The following is a 24,388-nucleotide window of genomic DNA, read 5'->3' on the forward strand; positions in this document are numbered from 1 at the left end:
TATCGACGTCGCTCTCAGCCACGACTGGGTGATCTGGGTCGCTTGCGGCCGAGTAATGGCAGCAGTTTCTACGCACACCCATCCGACCATCAGCCACTCCAACACGTCGTCTCCTCCGATTCCTGCCAGCGCAGCTTTCTCAGACACACGCCCCGTGTCCGCAAAACCGTCAGCAATGGCTCCAAGCGGCATGAGCAAAAAGGCCAAGGGAAAGAAACCGGCCGATCCTACCGAGACGTCAAAGTTGTTGGCTGCCAAAATCTCACAGCTCGAACAAGATGCCGCTGGAGAAAAGGACCAAGAGGCCGAGATCGGTACGTGACTTCTGCCTGTCGTGTAAAATACTATACGGGTTTAAGAAGAGGGTCCCCCCTCGTCGACTCGCCCGGGTAAGAGTGAAGCTGTCGGTGAATACTGACATTTTTTTTCTTTCTTTTTTTTTTTTTTGGAACGCAGAACGTGAGGTCAAGAAGGCCACCCGAGACCTCAACCAGCTTTTGAATACTATCGAATCCCCGATGACGCGCCTCGAGACGGTACACAAGAAGTATACCGAACTTCTGGCCGACATGAAGAAACTGGACCGGGACTACGCCAAGAGCAAGAAGCGGGCCGACCAGCTGCAGAAGGATCAGGACAAGGGCAAGTCGGAGCTGAACAAGACGGCGACCATGAAGGACAAGTTGGAGAAACTCTGTCGAGAACTGACAAAAGAAAACAAAAAAGTAAAAGTGGGTTTATCATCTACGGACCTTATTGCGATGAATTTTTCCAGCAACAGAGCATGTCTGATCGGTGAACGAATGGCTACAGGATGAAAATAAGAGACTCGAGGACACGGAACGAAGAGCTCGCGGGATCGTGAACGAACGACTTGACTCCCTACTGTTCGATATCCAAGATGTCATGGCACAAAAGGGCAACCCCAGGGTGGAAAAGATGGATATCGACCTGGACGAGGCGTAAGTTGTGTACTTCCAAGCTGCAAGGGAGACCATGTCGGTGGTCTGACCATGCCTTTTAGACTTCGTGCAAAGATAAAGACAATCGGCGAAAAATTCGAACTCCGCGAGCAACATTACAAAGCGCTCCTTCGAAGTAAAGATGCCGAGATCCAAAGTTTGACCGCAAAATATGAAGAGCAACGTCGAGGAACTGAAACCGAAGCCGCGCGATGCCGTGCTCTAAGTTCGCAGGTGTCGACGTTTTCGCATACCGAGGCCGAACTACGGAGCCAGCTTAACATTTACGTTGAAAAGTTTAAACAAGTGTGTTTCTGGTGCCCCTCATCCATTTCCTACTGTTGTCAGCCGTTGCGATTATCATATCGATGGTTAATGACAAAGCTCGTAGGTCGAAGACACGCTCAACAACAGCAACGAACTCTTTATGACTTTCCGAAAGGAAATGGAGGAAATGTCCAAGAAAACAAAACGGCTTGAAAAGGAGAACCTAACTCTCACCCGCAAGCACGACCAGACGAATCGGAATATCCTTGAGATGGCCGAAGAACGTACCCGGAATAATGAGGAACTAGAAAAGTGGCGCAAGAAGAGCAATAACTTGGAGGCACTTTGTCGGCGAATGCAACAACAAGGTCGAGGTCAAGCACTAGCAGGGGAGCTGGATGTAGACGACGAAGGGACGGAAAGCGAGTACGATGATGAATACGAAGACGAAGATGAAGAGGACCTGAGCGAGGATGGAGACTATGTCGACGGCGACGATCATCAACATATGGCTGGACCCAAAACGACGGAGAAGCCAGTCTTTGGCCCGCCGCCACCACCAACGTTGGCCGAAGCGAGATCTAATGGCAATCGTGGCATTGTCAATGGGTACAAGCACTGAGTCGACCGTGAATGGGTACCGAATGGGGCAGTTGACTTGCGTCCCATCGCGGGTAAGTTCTCATAGACGCGTATGATTAAATGACTACGACCTCTTTCCCATACGATTCTGGCATATTTCTCTCGGGGGTGTTCGACCGCTTTCTGGCGTCTTGATATCACGCCTCTCTACTACTGTGAGATTTCTTTCTAGAGCCACAAACTTCCATTGTGGGACTCTTTCTTTTTTTCTTTTTTTTTTTTTTTTTTTTTTTTTTTTTGCTCATTGTCTGGTTTGTATGCTACTACCCACCGTCGATTTCCCCCTCTGATCCGCCTTTTGGGCCTAACCGTACCTGACTCTGGTGAAACTGCTGATCAGAAATGAATTCGACATGCAGTTACTGGCCGGGTCGTTGGGTGATTTGAGCCACCCACGCCGCTACACTTGTATGGTATTCATGTATAATGTATGTAACTGTAGGTAGGGCCAGCGCAGCTATTTGACAAACAAATCAGCTCCCTGATTGCTTTCTGTTCCAGAGAATTCAGTGGAAGCATTGCATTATCACTGAGGTCTATGAACCTCTTAATCGCGCCTCTGCGCGGAATTGGTCGGCGGCTCAGAGACGGTTGCATTCCCAATGTGCAAGCAAACAAAATAGCATATGGCCGGGCTGCAGACCAACCTCTCAATGGATCCACTCTGTAAAAAAGAAAAAGAAAAAGAAAAAGCAAAAGACAAAGGAACAATACGCAAATACATACGTAGAAGTCATGGCACATCGCTAAAAGAAAAATACTACTTCACAGCTTGCTCCCTGAAACCAGATACGTATTGCCCAACCTCAACATCTGTGCTGCCTCCGCGACCATACTTTCCACGATCTCCCTGGCAGGCTTAATCTCCTTCACCAGAGCGGAAACATGGCCCATCAAGAAAGGTAGATCCACATCCTTGCCGTCCTGCATGTCTTTCACGAAGGGCACCACGCCGCTCTCCGTCAACCGCTTGATCTCCTCGGGCTTACTCTCCCACTCTTTGATATAGTCATTTGGCAGGAGCCGGAGTGGCCGCCCGGAGACGACCAGGCTGCGGATAGTCTCGTTGAATCCAGCGTTCACGACGGCTTCCTTGTGCATGCGGCTGGCACCACTCTCTACAGAGGCGACGAAGCGCGTGCCCACCCACACGCCAGAGGCACCCAGCATGAGCGCACTGGCGAGACTCCTGCCGTCGTTGACGCCTCCCGCAGCAACGACGAGAGGGGGCTGACCGGTCAGGGGAGAGCGATACTTGCGCGTCGCATCCACCACGGCAGGGATGAGAACGGAGAAAGGGATGTCGCCGGTGTGGCCACCTCCCTCACCGCCCTGTGCACAGATGATGTCGACACCGGCCTGCATGGCCTTCTCGGCGTGGCGGGGCGCGCCGACCATGTTCATGACCAGGATGCCCGCTTCGTGGAGTCTCTTGATGGTGCGGGCGGGCGGCACGCCGACGGCAGAGACGAAGAGTTTGGCGCCGTGCTTGATGGTGACCTCGATGAGCTCGTCGAGCTTGCCATGTGTGTAGTCGTGGTTTGTCGCGCGCGCGCCGTTGCCGACCTGTGGAAGGGCGAGGTCGACGCCGAATGGGAGATTGGGGCTGTCCAGGTAAGACTTGAGCTCTGTGAGCATCTCGTCGAGCTGGGAGGGGGTGTAGCCGAGTCCGCCGACGGTGCCGAGACCTCCGGCATTGGAGACTGCGGCGGCGAGAGGGCCTCCCGAAGTGCGCGCCATGCCCGCGAGGAGGACAGGATGCCGGATGCTCAGGAGGTCGCAGAGGGGAGTTTTGACTTGTTGGGCCATTGTGGAGATTTGTGGTAACGACGCTGAAAGAAAAAAAAGATAAGAAAAATTAAAAAGGGAGGGTTGGAGATTGGGGTATTTGGCAGCAGCGTCAAGTCAAGCACTTATAATGTCCCTCGAAGCCTGCTGAGAATGATGCTGAGCGCTGGTCTGCATGAGCTGGTGAAGCAGTTAGCGTTGCTGTCAAGGAGACTGTTGATCCAGAAGGAACTTGACGCAAACAATATATATAATTTCCGACAAAAGCATCGCATCCCAGCCATAACCTAGTAGCTTCTATTTACCTAGGGCCGAAGCTCTTCAGATGCGATTGTGGACACGGATGCCTTTTCCCCTCACCACCGCCGTTGTTCTTTGCAGCGAATTCTGGGCGTGGAGTCCGTGGCGATCCGCGGCCCAGCTGCTCGCTAAGTAGTTAGTCGATAAACTCCGTCGTTGGCCGCCGCTGGACCAGAGCGCACCGAGGCGAGGTTAAATTCAGTGAAGATGGATCATGCATTCCTGTCTCCGGCAAAATTCGAGAGATATACTAAACTTAGACTCTTGTGATAAAGGGGGAAATCCTGCAGCTTTTGACAACCTTTAAACAAGCAACAAAGCACTGCCTGTTGCAAGTTGGAACCGTATCGGAAGCGAAGCAGACCCTACTGGCAGCGATTATAATGGGATCTCGTTTTCCATGCATTGATATTATTATTCTAGATGTACAAGCACTTGCATGCTTCCCTTAATCTGATGGTCTTACCGTGAAACACAATCATAGCATCTTTGATATTTTTTTGCTCTGTAGTTACGGAGGAGAGAGTTCGTTTTCTTGCTTTTGAACTAGGCGTGAGTTGATGCTCGAATCTCTCTCTCTCTGTGTGTGATGATCGTCGATTTGGAACGACCCAGTCATGTAAACGGCTCTTGTTAACCCAGGACTATCTGTGTGTCTTACGTATCTCCCTTGCACCAATATAATTCGGTGCCAACGGCCCAAAAAAGTATGGGGGTTGAAACCTCTCTATTCTAGAACAGCGCAAAGCAGCGGGACAAGATGATGAAAGATGGAGTATAAGAAACCGCATGGTAGTAGGGCTGGGGGACCTGGGTCTGAAGAGGAACAAAAAAAAAAAAAAAAAAAAAAAAAGAAAAAAGAAGAAACCAACTCCCGTGCTTACTGACTGAGGATGAGAGGTGAGGCAGAATAGCCATGATTTACGACGGCCTCGCCTCGCCGGCACGAGCGAGCGTGGGTGAAAGTTGGTTGGTTGGTTGGTTGGTTTTGGGGGGTGCTTTAGGGCCTTAACAAGCGCCGAGCCGCCCAGTCCTGGCCAGAGCTCCGGGGCTTGCCTTGGGCGACGCTGGGGGGCGTTTATGCCAAGCCCACTAGGGGGTGCCAGCCCCAACCTTTGGGGGGTGTTTCCAGGCGTCTGGGGTGCCCGTGTGGCGAGCAGAGCCAACCACGTTCTGGCGACCAGGACAGATTTCGGCATCACATTTTCATCTCCACAGCCGAAGTGGACCAACCGGCCTTCAAGTGCTCGATCTCTCGGGTTCGCTTCCGAGATTCACCTCCATTTATGGATGTATTCCGTACATATTATGGCTTGAGAAGGGCAGGGTTGGCCGTGAGACGTGGAAACTGGCTTCTGTCGTCCCTGCAACAGTGATTGAATGATGGGTTCCGTGGCAAGGCTTCGAACAAGAACAGGCTGCCTGGAGTGTGAGCATGACACACAGCTCCCCGCTGTATTTCTTCTCTTTTTTTTTTTTTTTTTTGCTTATTGTCCCTGCAGGTCGTCGACGCCGCAAGAAATGCGACGAGAAGAGGCCTCTGTGTGCCGGCTGCTCCCGCAACGGCCTTCGCTGCACATGGCCCTCGGAGTATCAGCCAGTTGACCGACGAAGACGCTGTCCGTCGCCCGCGAGTCCCAGCGCATCATCGCCCTCCCCGAGCTGCAATGGCACGTCGACTCAGTCGAGAACGCCGGACATCTCCGCTTCCTTGCCTCCCTTCTCTGCCATGCCGCCGCCTTTCCGCCTCGAGGAGCACTTCAATCTCTACTGCTACTTTGCGAACTCCCTCCTCCCGACCCTCGTACGACAATGCTCCCTGCCTAAATATTCAGACCAGACATACATCTTGAACCTAGCCGTCCAGTTTCCCCCTTTGATGGGTGCTATGATCGCCGTTGCAGCAGTTCGACTCCCTCGACACGATGAATCCTACCTGCATCTTGGCCTGAAGTGCTATCATTTTTCGATCCAGAACCTCCGGGAAGGCCTTGCCTCTGACAAATACAAAGGCAACGAGGATTACCTTCTTGCTACTACTATTTTGTTATGCATTTGGGAGGTGAGAACGGAGACCGGGAACGTATCTCGATTCGACGCTGACATAGAAAAAAAAAATTTCTCCAATATAGAATTGCCAACCCGATGGGATTCCCAACACTAGCCACCATGTTGTTGCTGCAGGCAACCTGCTGAGACTTCGATGCCCGAAACCCAGAAGCTCCTCCCAATCTGCGTTGGTATTCGAACGCACCTGCGTCGAGTCCTTTATCTACCACAGCAGCCTCTTAATGCTCTTCGACCGAAGTTTGGATCCGCTTGCTGATCCGCAGGTCCTTGAAAATATCCAACGATACTTCGTCGACCCTGACCACCCAGATGATGCAGGCCCGGGTTGGACCAACACGCAGCCCATACTCGATGCCTCGTATAAATTCTTCCTGCTGACTGCAGATATCACCCGGCTTTCACGGCACAATAGGCCGTTGGATGAAGTCGAATTATCCCTCTACTATCGTTTACAATCGGATTTCCATCGATGGGAGCAAACGATACGCAAAACCGCCAACGATCAAGATAAGGATCGGACCGGACTCTTGTATACCTTGGCTATTAGAGCTCTTCTCTTGAAAATGGACCCTCACCTGCATGAGATTTCGGGCGGCTTTGAGTCTCTCCTACATGAAAGTCTGGAGATAATACCGTTCCTCAATATTGATCCCAATTTTGTCTATTACTACCTGTGGCCCTTGATTGTTCTAGGTTCCATCGCCGTCAACCCCTGGGATAGAAATCCATTCCGCGAGATCATATCTCTCTTGATCATCAAGGGCCGAGAAGGAATTGCATGCTGGGCTTTAAAGCGCCTAGAGACGGTCTGGACCACGGAATACGAATATGCATACTGGGGCCCTAGCCATCCGATGCTACGAGGGCTCAAGAGACTACTTGAAAATGATTGATGGCCGGTGTCTCCACACTTTCCTGGCCACTATTACTCTCAGCGCACGGAAATAGGACACAGTTGAATGAGCTTCTATATTATGAGATCATATATGATTAGCAAACCCTAAAGAAAGTTACCCTAGGTCTCTTTCTAGGCTTTTAGGGCTTTATCCACAATCAGAGTATATCGGAGAAGAATTTCGTCCTGCATGGTCCTTGTGACGAGCTGAACGTGGCATGGAGCGCCCTCGCTTTCGTCAGGGAGGTCTAAAGCGTTTGTTAGCATCTTGGCCTAATCTTCCTTCCGAACAGGCTTTAAAAAAAAAAAGACTTACATGGAGGATCGTATTGGACTTGTCGCACGAACGCCGCGTCAGCGGCCTTATCGGCGCGACCAAAGGGGATGACGGAGGCCGGATACTAAACTCCTATTAGTGCGTGCTAGATATCAAAGGCGTTTGGGGGATGGATCGTTACATTCACAAGGTTGGCGAATATGGTATAGAAAGGCTTCTCCAGAGCATCGTGTGGCAGCGCACAGCTTTGGAAGGCTGGGCCGAGGAGAACGTCCAACTTGTTGTCCAGGTAGACGGCGCGGATTTGCGCAGTGTACTTCATCTTCGCAGCGTTTAGGTCATAGAGCTCACGAAGGGTTGGTTCAGGGCTGGTTCCGCTGAAGTCGAATGTGCATTTGAGCGATGGGATGAACGGCTCGCCGCTGCTGGTGATCGCCTTGAAGACGGTCTTGTCCGGATCCATGTTGAAGTATCGCATCGTGACGGTCTTCATGTCGGCGATGGATGGGAATTTACCAGTCAGGTCGACGATCTTGTGGCCTGCGGCTTCAAGTTTCTGGATAGCGTTCTTCAAAGTACGCTGCATGGGGGGGTGAATTGGGCACTCCGGGTCTTCGGGAATAACACCGATTGTGAGGGTTGTTTTAGGGGTCGGCTCGATCCATGGGGTTCCAAGAGCCATGTCGTCCAGATCCGCTGCGTTCGAGTTGAATACAACCTTGAGCAAGAGTTCGAGATCCCTGGCGGAATTGGTCAGTGGACCTGCGCAAGGGGCGACACCAGTCAGGCCTGGCCGACTGGCAGAACCTTGCCCGGCGTACGGAATTCTCATAATCGATGGCTTGAATCCATATGTACCATTGGCCAGGGCTGGAATTCGAATAGAACCCGCGATATCGGTTCCAACACCCAGGGGAGAGCCTCGCATAGCAACAAGTGCACCTTCACCGCCGCTGCTGCCGCCAGCGCTAAGATTCAAGCTGTAGGGATTTAGACAGCGGCCAAAGACGTTGTTGTGCGAATCTCCAGTCATCATGGTCTGGGGAACATTGGTCTTGCAGTACAGAACCGCACCAGCCCCCAGTAGAATTTGCACCAAGGCCGAGTCGTGAGTTGCTGCGGGTCGATCGAGGAAAGAGACAAATCCGAGGGTGGTTGGGACGCCGGTGATGTTGAAGGTCTCCTTAAGACTGATTGGGAGGCCGTGGAAGGGACCAACGGTCTTCCCCGTCTTGGCTAGATGGTCATCGAGCTCCTTTGCGCGGGCCAGCGCCATGTCGAAGAAGGTCTCGGTCAGGCAAAAAGTCACCTGCTGCGCGATGGCCGCACGCTTGGCGAATGCGGTTGTGACTTCGACCGAAGAGAATTCGCGAGAGGCGAGCTTCTGGAGGAGATCAGTGGCATCGTAGTTTTCGGTGATTTCAAGCTCTCTGGGTGTGAGGAGGCCGCAGGTTCTGGGGACGTCTATGACACTCTTCTTGGAGTCCTGCGAGATGCTTTCGGTGATCTCGCTGGGCAGTCGCCATTCCTTAGGGATCTTAGCGGCCACTTCGACCTGCTTGGCCTGGACCTTTAGTTGCCAGTCGGCGATCGTCATCGTGGAATTGGAGGGGGGGGGATGGATAGATAGCTGCGCTAGACTGGATTGCGAGGGGAAATTGTTAATATTGTAGAGTGCCGGTTTTCTTCAAATTTCACGTCCCAGTGGAAAGAGATATAGGTGCATATTATATCAGAAACGAAGCTGGGTGCAGCAACCCTGGCACATAGGCATTGCCGCTCTAACCATCCTCTTCGGCATAAAACACGACAACCCCCCATCTGGTTTACTCCGTCGAGTGCACAGCTTGTCCTCGATGCGGGGTGAATCCTATTCACTCTCCTGCGGATTGGCGTTGGCAAATGTGCAGTCATTCCGCTTCGCCTCCCTCGTGGCCAGTCCTGCTCCACTGGGCTCCACGGATGGGCTTCTCGGCGGCAGCATGAGCTGGCCACCAATGGTGTCCATTTGCGCCAGTATCAACTTAAAATTTAAAGCCCAGCCTACGGAGTAAACTACGGAGTACTCCGTACGGGGGAGAGGAAACTAATTCCTCCAGGACAAACTGGGTTGGAGGTTGCAAGGAGGAAGCCAGAGCCTCGTGCCGACTCTCTCGCCTTCATGATGACGGTTACGGACGTGGAAGAATTCCGGTCGAACAAATGCTGAGTACGCTTTCTTTGCTTTCGGAATGAATTCGACTTCAGAATTCTTCTCAATTTACTCCGCGTATTCATCGGCGCCGTGGGAGGATCTTGTCCGGATGCCGTCGCAACCGTGTCCGAGTGGCGCCCATTTTCTAGCAACAGTCAGGGCGAAGAAGATCTCCAGATCAACCCCCAAGCGGAGCTGTGTTGTGAGGGATTCGGGGCCTATAAATTCTTATCCCCTTATTCTTTAAACTTTTATTCTCTCGAATGCTCATACCCCAGACCACCACTTGATTGCTATAGATTTTTCTCCTCCTGGATTGCATCAGAATGACTGTCAGCATTGAAGGCCCGCATTCGCGCCACGAGATTCAGAAGTCCGTGGATGAATACATAGATAGTCTCAAAGGCCGTTTATATCAGTTGAACAAGAGCGTGAGTTACGTTCCCTCTCAATCGCATTGTCTTTTTTTTTTTTCTTTTTCTTTTTCTTTTTTTTTTTTTTTTCAATGGGCTCTGACGAGGGATTAAGATCCATGAAAACCCAGAACTTGCATACAAGGAATACCATGCGCACGACGCCATATGCAGCTTTCTGGAAGAGCTGGGGTTCAAACCTACACGTCACGCATACGGGTTAGAAACCGCCTTTGAAGTCATAAGCGGTTCGGACGAGGGAAGATGTGTCAATTTCAATGCTGAATATGATGCACTCCCGGGAATCGGGCATGCTTGTGGGCATAATCTAATTGCGACTGCGAGTGTGACCGGATTTATCGCCCTTGCACATGTGATCAGCAAATTTGGAATTAGGGGAAAAGCGCAGCTGCTCGGGACCCCTGCTGAAGAGGATGGAGGCGGGAAGATCGACCTGCTTAACGCTGGAGCTTACAAGCAGGCTGACGTTTCCTTGATGCTGTGAGTAACGCTGCCTCTTCCGCTTCTGTATCGGCACAGGAGCCACACTAATCAAAGCAACAATCAGCCATCCTATGTCAGACGCCCGCTTCCGCGAACACGGCGTCATAGGATCTTCTGGGTCGAGTTCTATCGCCTGCTATGATATTGTCTGCACCTATGAAGGGGTTAGCGCCCACTCTGCCGCCAATCCACATGAGGGTATCAACGCCCTAGACGCCGTGGTGTCGGCATATAACAACATTTCCATGCTCCGGCAACAGATAAGACCGGACGAGCGGATACACGGGACCATATTGCAAGCACCTAAGATCACGAATGCCATCCCAGAACACACGGCCACAAAATATTCAGTTCGGAGTCCCACAATCAAGGGCGTGCAAGAACTTGGAAAGCGAGTATGCAAGTGCATGGAAGCCGGTGCTCTCGCCACGGGGTGCAAGCTCAAGATCGAAGAGAGTCCAATTTACGCTGACCTTCGACTCAACCAGCCTCTCTGCGACGCGTTTCAGGCGCACATGGGAGACCAGGGAGAGAAGATCTTCTCCGGGGAGAGCGATGGTCTGAGCGGCTCCACGGACCAAGGCAACGTTACCTATGCTATTCCAGGCCTGCATGCCCTCATCGGAATACCAGTCACAGACGACGCGAATAACCACACTCATGGATTCGCTGCTGCAGCGGGGACAGAGGTTGCACATGAAAGGACTTTGAAGGGCGGCAAGGCGATGGCCATGACGGGATTGGATATTTTGACGGATGATGACTTTTATGCTCGGGTGATCGAGGACTTTGAGAAAGATAAGAAGCGTAGATGACCGGAAGCTAGATAGTGTCCTGCGGTGCCCGTGCAGATCGGTCTTTACACTGCACACTAGCATCGGCAGGAAACCCATTTTGTCCACCTTTCGCTTGGGGTTGGGATGCTTCACATGCTTCACCCGAATGCCGAAAGCACGAAACAACATCTGGTCATCATTACCTACTCGCAAACTTCAGAGAAGCAAATGCTAACTATAATATAATAAATCAATCCTTCAGACCTATTGGCGGGTGTGAAAAGCCTTCGCCGAATAACTATTTGTACTCGCTTCCAACCAATGTGCTTCTTCAAACCCATGGATGCGAGTGAGAGGAGAATGCGCGATTCGTGAGCTCGAAGCCTACAAGCGCATTTGAGAAATGCGATCAAACGTGAAGCTGTAAGTGTCCTGTCTGTATGGTGCGGTTTTGCAACGACATCCAGGGCTTCTAGGGATGCCGCCAATTTGGGGCTGACTGCCAGTACAAGACATTAAAACGTGTCCTACGCCCTGGCACACTTATCAATCTACAGCAGAACTGGATAGATCAATATTGACAGCCACGCTGGGCCTTTTATGAAAGGCTGGGGGTTATATGGAGCGATGTGGTGAATGTGTGCCGGTCGATTTCAAAGATGACTTTTATGGGTTGTTTATTTCGGAGGTGGATATACGCAAGGCTCGGTGGACAAGGATAACCCAGGCCCTGGAGGGGAGACCAACAGGGTCTACGGTGTAACTACAGAAGATTAAAGTGTTTCATTTTCCAGCACATTAGTGTTAGCCCAGATGGGGCGAACGGCAATGATCGCTTGTAGGAGGATGGGCTGCTCTACTGTTGTGGAACAACCCTCGTGAACATTTCTAAACAGATGAAGCAACTCGGTTCAGCTCCCAAGTCTCTCGATTTCAACCGTGGGATATTAAATAGCACAAACTCTTTCTCGATGGCGTACAGAGTACGGGAGTCAGTTACAAAAGCAACTTTCTTGGGAAGCTCTCGGCGTGTAAGTAGTTAACTATAGTGGCCTTTCGAGGGCCTAAGCGATCCACGACCTTTGATGGCCTCGCCCTTCCTTTCGCCTCTTCGGCATCGATACGCGGCAGCTGCGCGGGTTAGTTCAATTCCATGCTTAGCTCACTGGCTCTTCCTCTCCCAGCGAGTTACTTGGGCCTGGAAGTTTAAAGCTAATCTGTGATAAGCTTCCGCATGCCGCACCACTCAGCAGCATTTGCGCGCTTCTCCGCCGCTGTCTCCCCGCACTGTGGCCCCCGGGCAAAATGCATTTTAAGCTCCCACCCGATCTTACCCTCGCTTACCCCAGATCTCGTTTCTCCCGCCACGCACTCGCGCCCATTGCGTTTCCAGTCTCTTGGAGCCTGTTTCGCGATTGCTCGCCAGATGGTAGATGGATAAGCGCAATAGCACACCTTTGTCCATCCCACGCAGGGTTAGTTCTGCAGCCAGGTAGCTCTTCTGCACCCGTCCAAAGCGCGCGAGCAAGGAAGGAGTGCAATCGTACCACTGCAACTAAACGCCACAGGATCCTTGTTATAAAAGCGTGATTAACCGCCCACATCTCTTTGCCTGTGTGTTTGATTCCCGTCTGGTTCCTCAACTTGTTAAATGCAAGCCCAGGTTCCCCGCTTGCTGAATTGTCCTTCGTAAATTCCTTCGACCTCCACGTTCTCCCGTTCTTTTCAATCATTTCCTGCGATGTCGGCGGAAAAGGAATTTCAGACGTCCGTGGTGGAAGAGACGGATTCGGCAAGCAGAGTCGACCCGTCCAAGGAGACCGATGCTCAAGATGTTCTCCTCATTGACGCCAGTGAAGAAGAATTGCGCCGCGTGCGATGGAAAGTCGACTTGATTCTCATGCCCTTGTTGTCGTTTTGCTACATGTTGCAGTTCTTGGATAAGCAGACGCTCAATTTCTCTACTCTGCTCGGGATCCTCGAAGACACGAAGCTTCAAGGATCAGAATATTCATGGACAGCCGCCATTTTCTACTTTGGATACTTGTTATGGTCGTATCCCACCACGTACTTTGCTGTGAGAACTCCCATTGGGAAATACCTCTCCATCACAGTGTATGTGAAATAATCTCCGAGTAATGTATTCTTGCACCAGTGTGCTGACAGTCATACTCCAGCTTGCTGTGGGCCGTGGTTGTCATATGCCATGCAGCCTGTAAGAACTTTGCGGGTTTAATGGTTGTCCGGTTCATGTTGGGCGTCACTGAATCGGCAGTCGCCCCTGGCTTCTCTTTAATTACCGGCATGTGGTACACTCGCAGAGAACAGCCCCTCCGCCACGGTATCTGGTTCACCGGCTCGTGTTGCGCCAGCTTGTTCGGTGGTGTTCTTGCATATGCTATCGGACATATTACTGGAGCCCTGTCACCATGGCGCTACTTATTCATCATCTTCGGGGCTGTCACCGCCCTTTGGGGAGCTGTACTGCTTGTCTTCCTTCCGGATAGACAGTCGAACGCCATCTGGCTGAATGCCCGCGAGAGGAAAGTCGCCGTTCGACGAGTCATGGAGAATAAACAGGGTATCAAGCAAGGAAAATACCAGATCTATCAAGTGGTCGAAGCCTTCAAAGATCCAATCAACTGGTGTCTTTTCCTCTACTGCTTTTGCGTGAACATTGCAAATGGGGGCTTGACAGCGTTCGGATCCCTGGTCATCCAAGGTTTCGGATACGAAGGTCTTTCTGCTCTCCTGATCCAGATGCCTACTGGTGCTGCACAGATTGGGTTCGTTATTGCATCCTCTCTAGCGTGCACGTATTGGAAAGGCATAAGGACTATTGTCATGCTGGTGCTGTGTTTGATTAGTTTAGTTGGAATGGTACTGATGTACGCTCTCGATCCCGCAAACCGCTCTGGACGATTGGCAGGGTTTTGCTTGTCGCTCGCGTTTTCCGCCAACATGCCATTAGGCCTCTCTTTGGTGGCCAGCAACGTTGGCGGATTCACAAAGAAGGCTGTGGTCAACGCTTGCGTCTTCGTCATGTACTGTGTTGGCAATGTGGTTGGCCCCCAATTTTTCAGTGTCGACGAGGCACCGCGCTACAGCCGTGGTTTGAAAGCTAGTCTTTCTGGATTTGCGTTGGGTGCTTTCTTTTTGCTCCTGTTGGGAATTTATATGAAATGGGAGAACATGCGTCGAGACAGAAAATATGGAAAAGTGGACCAGCAAGAGAATAATCCCAACAGCGAGGATGAGCTTTTGCTCAGCCTGGAGGATAAGACGGACTGGGAAATGGAGCGCACTTTCAGATATCTTCTTTAGCCATGGGTTTATGCTAGATATACCATTTGCATAAAGAGTTTTGACTGGAGGATATTTACAACATGAGATAGTCAGTATTACCTAATATCAGGCCTTTTTAAAGATAAATCATGAGCAACGAGTCGAGCTTCTCATTTCTGAGAGACGGCCCTGTCCCAGGTTTCTTTCTGTGCTGCCGCACTAAACTGGTCGACATGGTGTCGTTCAATATTTCCAGGCAAAGTTGGGAGTGGCCGATGCCAGAAAGACTTCTTGTCCTTTCAAAAGCGCTTTGTCAAATCAGCTGCTGCATTTGAAAGTCCTGCGGCATCTGATTTGCAGTTAATCAAAGAAGTGGTTAGAGAATAAGGTAGTTCACCACTAAACGAGCCACACCACTAAACGAGCCAAATTTCGCCAAACGCTCCACACAATGAATTTATTAAATATCTCAACAACCAGATCTTTATTATTAAATAGCTATTAAATATTAAATGAATGTGTTCTTTGAAGCATAGAAATTAGTGTAGTTAGGAAAATAAACAGGTGGACGGCCTAATATTGCGGCCAGAGTGAGAGATCTGGGGGGTAGATAGGAAAGAATTCAAAGGAATGTCAACAGTAGATTTCTTGGCTAGAGAGTCTAATGTCTTGCTAGGGAGGCTTGTAGAGCTCTTACTTCCTCTTTTAGAAGGTTGTATAGGCTCTCCATAATGAGAATCTTTAGTAGGGGAGTCCTTCCAACAGCACTTTGAAGCTGGTGCTTGAAGTCCTGACTGCTGGTGTTTAGTAGCATATTCAACCATCTGTTTTTCCTTCTCTGCTAGTTGTAAAGCCTTCTTCTCCTTACAAGCAACATGTTGTGCCTCTCTTTCTCTAGTATATTTGATTTTTTTGATCTCTTGTTGCTTGCAGGTCTTTTTACAGATATTCTTCCATTTAATTTATCTTTCTTCAGCATCTCTAGCAGCCTGCTTCTTTTGAAGCTCCCATTGAAGCTTTGCCTGTTGTATTTGAGCAATTTTATCAGCTTTTTCAGTCTCTATTTCATCCAGGTGCTTGTGTGCCTTAAGAACTTTTATTGGAGACCAGAACTGTGCTTGGCTAGAATTATCTCTATTAAGTAGACCTAGGGGCTTGCCTTACTTGCAGTGTTACTTCTCTGTTACTAGAGTTGATCTTAGGCACTGATTCTCATGTTCCAGTAGTTTATTATAAAGAGCAAACTGCTTACTGGCTTGGATAATCCATTCAATGCTCTGCAAATTTAGGCTGTGCTGGAGACATATACCCTTGATCTCTTGTTAGAGCTGGTGCATATTGCTAGAAATAGAAGGTTTAACTGGCAGTGTAGAGGCTTGAGCAGTTTCAAATCAGTATAGTTGACATTAAGAATCCAGAGAATTAATTCCAGTCTTTGCAAAGCCAGCAAGTATATTTTCAACTGTCAAAGTCTTCTTCCAAGCCACATTGAATAGTCTTCAGAAATCTCTTTTTGTCATTCAAATATAGCTCATTCTGTAATATAGTAGTGCTTCCAGCTCATTCAAATATGTCTTGTCCAGCAGCCCAAAGATTTCAACATCAAGAGATTGCAAACAGTAAGTTGAATGCAGCAGAAAGATCATAAGAAGAATCTTTTTACAGTCAGCATATTCAATAAATTTCATATTTATATGGGAGAAATATCCATCTAGTAGAAGCAGACATCTTTCTCAACCAGCTTGTTCCTTAGTATGCTTATTGAAAACTCATTTCAATCACTTCAGTTCATATTTATTATTGCTCCAACCATTTGTTGAAGCTGTAAAGTAGGCCCATTCACTTTCATCATAATCATCTAGTTATGTATTCTGGAGATCTCACAATTCACTCTGGTAAATAAGAGCTGGAGGTAGTGTAATTTCTTCAGCAGAGACTGAGCAGAGCAATGAGAGGAATTCCCAACTACTATTCTGGGTGGCAGCATTCTTTCCAGCTTGTAGAGCTTCAATAGAGACTAATTGCTTTGAGGCATGGCAGGAGTCTAGAAGGAATTCTTTTTCATTAAAGTTATAGATGTTTGAGAGCTTAAGATTATATTAATTAATTTTCTGCTCCAACTACTTCATAAGTATCAAATAGTTAGCCAGCATCAACAACTGCAATCATAATTAATCAAATAAATCATCAAATTACAAGCATATAGAAGTGCTTAAAGTACTGATAGTTATCTGCTACCTGCCTGTTTTAATCAATTGCTTTGAGATAAATGCATTTGATCTTGTCATTATGCCACTTGCAAAACTGATTAACCCAGTTGATTCCAACATTCTCTTCTGTCATCTCTTGTATGATATTTTGTAGGATCTGAGGTGTAATGGCAAGGCTGCAGCTAGAGAGCTTGTTTATATAATTCAGGAGCTCTGCCTCCTGTATATCAGAGAGCTTTTTCTTATATCAGGAGATCACTTCATCCTGAGCAAGTTGCAAGCCTTTATGCTGTCAGCACAGGGTCTCTTGATTAACTGAGTACTGTCTTGTGGTTGCAGCATAATTTGAGGTCTCTTGCAATTCAAGATCTTCAATTGCAAGCCTAATTGAGATGTTGTTGATCATGTTGTTATATATTGAATGTTGAATGTTGGAGGAATTTGGTGGTGGAAAATTTGGCTTGTTTAGTGGTGTGGCTCGTTTAGTGGTGAACTACCTTATATCACTCCAATCTCCACCTTGAGGAGTCTAAAAGACATCGAGAGATCGGGAGAGCGGCGCTTATCCCTTTCAGTTCCCGGATCATGGGCTGGGAAGTATGTAATGGCATTTCTTAATAAAAGGACTCAGTTCTCGGACCAAGAAGGTGACATTGCTTCTGTCTTGCTGACATGTTGTGGTTGGAGTGGAGAGGGAGACGAGTCGGAGGATATTGTCTGCTGGGGTGAGGTCCAGTCGCGCCAAGCCTAGTTAAAACGCGCCGGAAGTTCGCGTCTCGTTCAAGAGAATATCTCGCAAATGCCGGCATTAAATTTGGCAGGCAAAACAGCTACCGCTCTGCTGATATATTGGCTTACTGTTTTATGCGATTGGGATTTGTGAGGGCCACCAAGCGAGAATCTTTAATCTATACCTGCTTCCCTAAATTGTCGTGTAAAATGGCAGAGGAGGACACTTCAGGCCAGTTTCTGTGCCCACCCAAGTACGAATTTCCTTTGCAATTCCAATTCCTTTTGCTTGAGGAGGGTCAGCATCGGTCAAAGGGTACAAACTGACACAAGCGATGAATTATTAGGGACAAAGAAGAATACCCCCCGGTATACCGGCAGCACTCCGCATATAACCCCCTTTATACCTTCCGCCTCCCCTCCGGTAAAACGAGACACTATCAACAGCAGTATGCTGATATATACTTCTTACGACTTGCAAGACTGAAGCCTGCTGTTGCGGAAATTGCGGCTGCTGAATGGGAAGAATTTACGGTGTGTTTTCTGTGTTCACTTCATTCCATTCCTCGATACGGGCCTGCAAGTCGGCCTATTGTCGGAGAACTAGGACGGACGCGCCCGCCAAACCGCAGTCATTTGTTTGAATTTTTGCTAAGGATATGTTGTATAGATTGCTGGTGAAAATGCCCGAAGGGTTGACAGAGTACTAGATGTAAGGCAGGGCGAACTCTGCTGGGTTGTGGGAACTGTGTACATGGACCTACCTCTGAAACCTAATATTCTAGATGATATCTCTAAAGAGGTGGGCTTTCATTTTTCCCAGAATTTGACGTATACTCACGTACTGTGTGTAGCACTGGACGGCGGCTCCTCCTTCCCGGAAGACCTATTTGGACCCATCAAACCAAGGCGGTACTCAGACTATGCTGGAAGATGGATCTGGGCGGCTGCGGCTGACCGGTACTTTACTGCAGTCAGCTCTTCTAGTTACTGGTGCAGTAGTCGCCGTGCTTGGAACGGAAAATGCAAATGGTGATTTTGAAGTTGTAGATGTGAAGGTACCCGACCTGGCACCTCAGCCTGCCCGATGGGAAAGCCAATATGCAGATTCAGCATCTGGAAAGAGAAAAAGAAGTCCAAGTGAGACTCCTGTTGATGGGCCCAGGAAGAAAATTGCGCTGCTTAGCGGATTGGGAATCACGGGCACCTCCGGAGACACAGTAGCTTTGACTCTTTTGACCGATTATCTTCTTGGCTATGGTGAAGGCTATGGTAATGTTGGCACTGGATCTTCTCCCATACGGTCCGCCCAGATATCCCGCCTTATAATCGCAGGCAATTCTCTCGGCAGCAGTGTACCTCCTAGTCTTGAAGAACAGGACGAAGATGCCGCAGTGAAGAAAAGGCGTCAAGCAAAGAAATATGGATATGACGCATCAGCCTACAACGCATCACCGATTACTCATTTGGACAATTTTCTAGCCGAGATCTTGCCCAGCATTCCGGTTACCATTATGCCAGGTGAAAATGATCCGGCAAATTTCGCTCTTCCTCAACAAGAAATTCACCGTGCAATGCTCCCTCGCTCAAGAAACTACTGTTCCGCTCCCCGCTTGGGCATTGATGAACCACCGTCTGAACCTGGATGGCTGGATACGGTGACTAACCCATGGCAAGGCGATGTTGAAGGCTGGAGATTATGGGGCTGTAGCGGACAAAATGTGGACGATGTACTCAGATACATGTACCTGGATGACGATCAAACTGGAAATGGACAGGATATAGAGGGGGATACGCGGTTACGGCTCATGGAGGCCATGTTGAGATGGAGATGTGCCGTCCCAACCGCTCCGGATACGATATGTAGGTCCCCTGTGTTCAAAACTTGTCATTTACGTGGAATATTCGTCTAACAATTCTGTTTATAGGGTGCTATCCCTTTCAGGATAACGATCCATTCGTGCTGCAAGCATGCCCACACGTATTTTTCACTGGGAATCAGCCAGCATTCAGGACAACGGTTATCGAGAAGTCCGTTTCTGCATCGTCGATGGACATAGAAGGAGATCAGCCTTCGAAAGTGAGACTTCTGGCTCTCCCTAAGTTTCGTGAAACTGGAGAGTTGGTATTGTTAGACGCGGAAACGTTGGAGGTGGAAGTTGTTAAGTTCGGGACGTGGCAGAGCGTGAAAGAAGTCGAATCGTTAGATGCGCCTGTCAATGACTCGCAGGCCTGAGGCTCTAGCAAATACCAACGTTGAGTCTAGAAATGATTTCTGGGAAAAGAGCACAAGCCTCTTGATGCCAAATCCGACCACTTCAAAACAACAAACGGCATTAAGAATCAAAAGGGCATTATTGAATGAAGTAAATTGAAAATTGCGAGAGATAGATCCATGAACTCCCAAACTAAATCGGCAACTGTAGCGTACTACTGTGCTCCGGGACCTTTATATCCATTATCAGGAAGGTATAAATGTCTCACGGCACCTTTTGCTGTTAACACCACCAGTCGGATGACGCCGCCGGAGCTTCCATCCCACTTGATAGCTTCATGTAATGCTCCCTTAACGAACTCGATCCCCTCTTCCTCTGTCATACCTTCTCGCCAGTGCGCGTCGCAGTAGCCGTAGATATATGTGGAGCCGGATCCACCAATGGCATAGGCCTGCTTGTGGAGGGAGCCGCCGAGCGGAATGGAGTAGACTTGACCACCATGGCGGTGGTCGTATCCAGCGATAATTATACCGGCACTGCCCAGTATAAGCACACAGCTATTCAGGGAGATAAGGTGTGCGGTAGCAATTACCTTAACATATCTTTGTTGTCATAGCATAATTCTTGGAACAGAGCTGCAGCAGTTTGAGTCGTGGGCGGCTGGTCATACACAACGCCGTACATGCCCAGATGATACCGTACGATGTCAGCTACAGCTTGCGTGTCTGCTGCTGAGCCTGATCGGCAACACCAGATCGTGTCGTGCACTTGGGTGAGTTTGTCGGTGACGCGGTTGGCTATGTAGGCGCCTGTTGTCGTTCGACTGTCTGCACCGAGGATGACGCCATCTTTGAAATTTATTGCCATGCTAATTTTGCGGTCTTTGTTGGTCGTTTCCTGGGCTTGAATGAGGAGGTTTGGGGGAGTGGCTTACATCGAAGTACCAAGGCTGTAAGTCGATGAACTAGTTAGCTCCGACTCCGATTGAGAAGGGATACAGAACGGAAAACATACTTCACTTCTCCCTTCTTAAGGTGCTCCATATCCACATGTATTCCATCTGCAATGTAGTTAGCGGTGTGCCTCGATATCCGTTGTCGCGACGTCACCAACCTTCTCCTAAGCAGCCGCGAACACCGTGATGTCTCATGGTCTCGTGAAGTTGACGGGAATTCAATCGCAGAAATCTTCTATCGTCTATTCGGGAGCCAATACGCCTAGCAAAAATCCGCTCTTGGAAACAGAAAAGGAATTCAGTTGGTGCAAGACTCAGAGGTCTGAAGTTCGCTCTTCCAGCAGGTCGAGATAGCTTCCCGACAGGCGAGCTTTGGAAGGCAGCACATCAGACGTGGCTCGCCCAATCAGGAATAGCCTACCTCCATCCGCCAAAATAGCCGCTGCGGCGAGTTTTATTGGCCATACTTCGCTCAGGCGCTTAGTTCTCAGGTCCCATTGGCCAGGATAGGTCCCTGACGTAATACCCGTAATTTATGCGTAAGTGACATACAAGAGATCCACCCCTGATAGCGTATCGACATAAACATGGGGTTAATGCCGCCGTTCAGGCTATCAAACAAGGGTTGGAATGTTAAGGGGTGTCTCTTTCGACCTGCATTGAACTTTTCTTCCTTCACATATTTAATGTGCTTGCTTATTTCTTCAGCTTTGAATTCTCAACTGTCGCGCGTTAGGCAACATTCACCTCCTCGTCTCCTTATTGCACTATTGCCCTCAACTCCACCAGAGGAGACAACCCTGCCCTTTGCCATGTGTGATACTGTCAATTGAGCATTCTACTGGAGTTTTGGTGTTCGAAAGGTTACCGGGCGTGTGCATGAGAACATGGCCGACACGCCGCCCCCGCAACCTCCTTCGTCCTGGAACTTTAGCTCCATGATTGGGAGTGTCGTTCAGTTCCTCAGATTGCCGGTCCTTGCTTCCTCTGGACTTGCAGTGGTTGCAAGTGGGATGCTTTACTTTAAGCAAAAGTACTACCCTCTTATCTCCATCAAAAGTGGCGTTGAACCTGACGAACTACGTGTCTTAGCGATATCATCTACCCCCGTAATTTCCCCGCCGGTTCCCGGACAGACGTCCCCAAACCCTCTGAATTCGGCATGCTAGACTTTGAAAATCTGCGCATCCCCACTCCCGACGGCGAAATTCTGTCTGCATTTTTCATCCGCCCACCAATCAAGGATGTCAAGCCTAAACTTACTGCACTTCTCTTCCACGGTAACGCCGGCAACATCGGACATCGCAACCCCATTGCTGAGGTTCTTGGGAAAATATTGAATTGCAACGTCCTAATGCTGGAATATCGTGGCTATGGCTTGTCCACAGGGACTCCAGACGAGAACGGTTTGAAGATTGACGCACAGACCGGCCTGGACTATCTGAGACAACGTCCAGAGACGCGTGACACCAAGATCCTAGTCTATGGACAAAGCTTAGGAGGAGCTGTGTCGATTAATCTTGTTGCGAGAAATCAGGATCACGGTGATATTGCGGGATTGATCTTGGAGAATACCTTTTTAAGTATTAGGAGGTTGATTCCTAGGTATGTTTCGCTTATGTTCTGATGTGATGGAAATGTTTCTTACCCTATTTACCTAGTGTGTTTCCTGCAGCAAAGTATATGACGCGACTGTGTCATCAGCAATGGGCGAGTGAGGATATGCTGCCCAAAATTCAGGACATCCCAATTTTGTTTTTGAGTGGACTGAAAGATGAAATTATTCCGTATGTCCAAAGCCCATTCCTAAAACTTATTTTATCTCGGATCTAACATCAAATTTATAGCGCTTCACACATGGCGGAACTTTACAAAATCTGCAGAGCAAAAACCAAGATTTGGCGAACCTTCCCCAATGGCTCGCATAATGATACTGTTGCAGAGCCAGGATACTTTGAACATATTTACTCCTTTGTTGTTGATGAAGTTCTGGATTAAATTACGCCCCTTCAAATACAACCCTTGTGTTTGAATTTACTTGTGGGTGTGATAGACTACATATATTCTTTCTTTTTTACATCTATGGAAAAGCGAAGAGCGCAACCCGGCGCATAACCATAAATATTTTAATACATATTCCCCTTCTGAGACGATCAAATGACGGTATGTATTTGGGATGATACTGGGGGCTTTCCTATTTCTGGGTTGGTTTTTCCTTTCTGCATGGGCTTGGAATTTCCATGGATTGTGATGTCTGGGTTACAGTTCTCAAGTTGAAGCTTCCTTTGGCAATGTGTGCTACTTCCATGTTTCTACCCTCATTCTGATTTTGCGTAGACCGCATGTTTGTTGGAGGATAGGTACCTTAACATGTGTAATTGTAATGGCAAGAGTCCCAATATTACTGGTCGGAGAGATGAGGATATTAGAGCAAAAATGATCTGTAATATCAAGAGCAGCGGTAAAGCGCCAGGTAGGTGAGAACCTGACTAATCTTTTAGGATCTGTTTCTTTTATATCCAGCCCGAGGAGCTCATTCCTGGCTCCAATATGCAGCCTAAAACGTATATATACAATAGGTCAACCAAGTCACATCATCTCCCTATTAACTAAACTCTTTCGACCTCTTCGACCAAGTCCTCGACTTTAAATCCTTCCACATCTCCTCGACTGAACATTCTCAACATCTCTCCCTTCCTGCCGCCCTGACTTCCGTCAACACCCCAGTCATAAAACCGCTGCAGCCACATAATCAACAATTTCGCCTCGTCTAGGCTTACGCCTCTATCTGGCACCACTGTGCCGTTCATGAGTACCAGCCCCTTTTCATCAGCTAAATCCAGATGGTGGGTTATTATTGTGTGGGGCTGTGAGTAAGCTCCGTGGAGCTTGTACGACGCCAAATGGGTGAATATTACGGTGGACGTGTGGGTGTTTTCAGTTCGGAAATCAGGGGAAGTGGGTGTAGCGGTTGGAGTCGACGAGGGTGGGTGAAAACCCCATTGGAGGAAGTGCATTTCCGCAGCTGTGGCGGTCTGGGTAGAAGAGCCATTGCTAGAATTCGCGTCTTCTGCGGGGGTTTCGATTTCTCGGGGTAAAGGTAAGATAAATTGGGGATTCTGTTTTGCGGTTTTGATGATTCTGTGATACGTTTCCAGCGGAATGGTCGCGCATACTGAGTTTGGGTTCGGGGCGTGTCTTAGGCGCCAGAGGGTTTCTATTTCTTTTTGTGGGAGGGTGAGAATTTTTTGGATGTCGAGGTATGCGGACAGAGGTTTAATGCCTGGTGTGGCGGATTTCCCACGAGAACTTGAGACCCTGGAAGCCTGGGTCGTCCGGGATCTAGGAGAGGAAGAGGGTGGAACAGGTTGCGTTGGATTTGGCTGGGGAGGTGTCGATTGCAGAGCATCAGCTACGCGCACGGCTTGAATTTTGTCCTGATAAGCTTCCTTTAGGGAAGATATAGACGAATGGCCTTCCCTAAGAATGCAAGTCAGCTTTCTAAGCGCAAAACGCAAATGAAGGAATGGCAAAATGCGTGACGATGCAACTCACTGTTTCGCTTTCTGATCGAGCTTATCTTTGTATCTCGCCAGCACATTGTTTGGCTGGTGTGTCGCAACAAATCGGACATCATGAACCTGCGCCCAGCGTCTTTGAATATGCTTGACAGGCGATATCGAAGTATGAAAGCCGAGGAGGTTCCGAAATGCTGGGGAACGAAGCGCCATCGCGCCGAAACTTGCGGAGCTGCAGAAGTCCTAACAGGCCAACCCGCCTTAGTGTCTGGGTATTGTCTGCGTGGTCGAGGGGGTTTATAACAGATTCCCAATATCGTCAGAAGTAGCAGAGACAACAGCGCGCCCAATTGCTACATTCTCATCGCTCCAAAAGATTTTCGGCCA

The 24,388-nt window shown here is 49.0% G+C and overlaps 11 protein-coding genes across 11 annotated transcripts; 6 read left to right on the top strand and 5 right to left on the bottom strand.

Annotated features, from left to right (window-relative positions):
• Positions 1-55: 55 nt before the first annotated feature.
• Positions 56-1,851, top strand: CIMG_07575 (uncharacterized protein; the record flags this gene model as incomplete). The annotated part of the gene is made up of 5 exons (XM_001240411.2): positions 56-314; positions 457-731; positions 814-962; positions 1,025-1,268; positions 1,354-1,851. The coding sequence occupies 5 exons, from the start codon at positions 56-58 to the stop codon at positions 1,849-1,851; spliced, it is 1,425 nt and encodes a 474-aa protein (XP_001240412.2).
• A 785-nt stretch (positions 1,852-2,636) lies between these two features.
• Positions 2,637-3,680, bottom strand: CIMG_07574 (oxidoreductase; the record flags this gene model as incomplete). The annotated part of the gene is made up of 1 exon (XM_001240410.1): positions 2,637-3,680. One exon carries the CDS (start codon positions 3,678-3,680, stop codon positions 2,637-2,639), a length of 1,044 nt encoding a protein of 347 aa, XP_001240411.1.
• Positions 3,681-3,980: 300 nt separating this feature from the next.
• CIMG_07573 (uncharacterized protein) lies at positions 3,981-5,158 on the bottom strand (the record flags this gene model as incomplete). Its single annotated transcript, XM_001240409.2, has 5 exons — positions 3,981-4,087; positions 4,211-4,243; positions 4,426-4,505; positions 4,621-4,691; positions 4,844-5,158. The coding sequence occupies 5 exons, from the start codon at positions 5,156-5,158 to the stop codon at positions 3,981-3,983; spliced, it is 606 nt and encodes a 201-aa protein (XP_001240410.2).
• A 30-nt stretch (positions 5,159-5,188) lies between these two features.
• On the top strand, positions 5,189-7,437 carry CIMG_07572 (uncharacterized protein). Its single transcript, XM_001240408.2, has 3 exons — positions 5,189-5,388; positions 5,462-6,021; positions 6,092-7,437. The coding sequence occupies exons 1-3, from the start codon at positions 5,340-5,342 to the stop codon at positions 6,920-6,922; spliced, it is 1,440 nt and encodes a 479-aa protein (XP_001240409.2). The 5' UTR covers positions 5,189-5,339; the 3' UTR covers positions 6,923-7,437.
• Positions 6,325-8,917, bottom strand: CIMG_07571 (general amidase). The gene is made up of 3 exons (XM_001240407.2): positions 7,383-8,917; positions 7,241-7,325; positions 6,325-7,172 (listed from the first exon to the last, which is right to left on the bottom strand). Exons 1-3 carry the CDS (start codon positions 8,796-8,798, stop codon positions 7,057-7,059), a joined length of 1,617 nt encoding a protein of 538 aa, XP_001240408.2. The 5' UTR covers positions 8,799-8,917; the 3' UTR covers positions 6,325-7,056.
• A 681-nt stretch (positions 8,918-9,598) lies between these two features.
• Positions 9,599-11,406, top strand: CIMG_07570 (amidohydrolase). The gene is made up of 3 exons (XM_001240406.2): positions 9,599-9,826; positions 9,924-10,309; positions 10,377-11,406. The coding sequence occupies exons 1-3, from the start codon at positions 9,722-9,724 to the stop codon at positions 11,125-11,127; spliced, it is 1,242 nt and encodes a 413-aa protein (XP_001240407.1). The 5' UTR covers positions 9,599-9,721; the 3' UTR covers positions 11,128-11,406.
• A 1,423-nt stretch (positions 11,407-12,829) lies between these two features.
• On the top strand, positions 12,830-14,520 carry CIMG_07569 (allantoate permease; the record flags this gene model as incomplete). Its single annotated transcript, XM_001240405.2, has 2 exons — positions 12,830-13,203; positions 13,266-14,520. 2 exons carry the CDS (start codon positions 12,830-12,832, stop codon positions 14,410-14,412), a joined length of 1,521 nt encoding a protein of 506 aa, XP_001240406.1. The 3' UTR covers positions 14,413-14,520.
• Positions 14,521-17,390: 2,870 nt separating this feature from the next.
• On the top strand, positions 17,391-20,251 carry CIMG_07567 (DNA polymerase delta subunit 2). The gene is made up of 5 exons (XM_001240403.2): positions 17,391-17,566; positions 17,660-17,846; positions 17,983-18,114; positions 18,167-19,175; positions 19,241-20,251. Exons 1-5 carry the CDS (start codon positions 17,523-17,525, stop codon positions 19,546-19,548), a joined length of 1,680 nt encoding a protein of 559 aa, XP_001240404.2. The 5' UTR covers positions 17,391-17,522; the 3' UTR covers positions 19,549-20,251.
• CIMG_07566 (proteasome component PRE3) lies at positions 19,176-20,818 on the bottom strand. Its single transcript, XM_001240402.2, has 5 exons — positions 20,642-20,818; positions 20,543-20,588; positions 20,463-20,477; positions 20,121-20,396; positions 19,176-20,064 (listed from the first exon to the last, which is right to left on the bottom strand). The coding sequence occupies exons 1-5, from the start codon at positions 20,676-20,678 to the stop codon at positions 19,743-19,745; spliced, it is 696 nt and encodes a 231-aa protein (XP_001240403.1). The 5' UTR covers positions 20,679-20,818; the 3' UTR covers positions 19,176-19,742.
• A 277-nt stretch (positions 20,819-21,095) lies between these two features.
• CIMG_07565 (BEM46 family protein) lies at positions 21,096-22,638 on the top strand. Its single transcript, XM_001240401.2, has 4 exons — positions 21,096-21,516; positions 21,576-22,088; positions 22,145-22,270; positions 22,331-22,638. Exons 1-4 carry the CDS (start codon positions 21,371-21,373, stop codon positions 22,479-22,481), a joined length of 936 nt encoding a protein of 311 aa, XP_001240402.1. The 5' UTR covers positions 21,096-21,370; the 3' UTR covers positions 22,482-22,638.
• Positions 22,639-22,932: 294 nt separating this feature from the next.
• Positions 22,933-24,340, bottom strand: CIMG_07564 (F1F0 ATP synthase assembly protein Atp11). The gene is made up of 2 exons (XM_001240400.2): positions 24,039-24,340; positions 22,933-23,963 (listed from the first exon to the last, which is right to left on the bottom strand). Exons 1-2 carry the CDS (start codon positions 24,212-24,214, stop codon positions 23,093-23,095), a joined length of 1,047 nt encoding a protein of 348 aa, XP_001240401.1. The 5' UTR covers positions 24,215-24,340; the 3' UTR covers positions 22,933-23,092.
• Positions 24,341-24,388: the final 48 nt, after the last annotated feature.

Source organism: Coccidioides immitis (genome assembly GCF_000149335.2).
Source record: "Coccidioides immitis RS genomic scaffold supercont3.3, whole genome shotgun sequence".
NCBI classification, from domain to species: domain Eukaryota; kingdom Fungi; phylum Ascomycota; class Eurotiomycetes; order Onygenales; family Onygenaceae; genus Coccidioides; species Coccidioides immitis.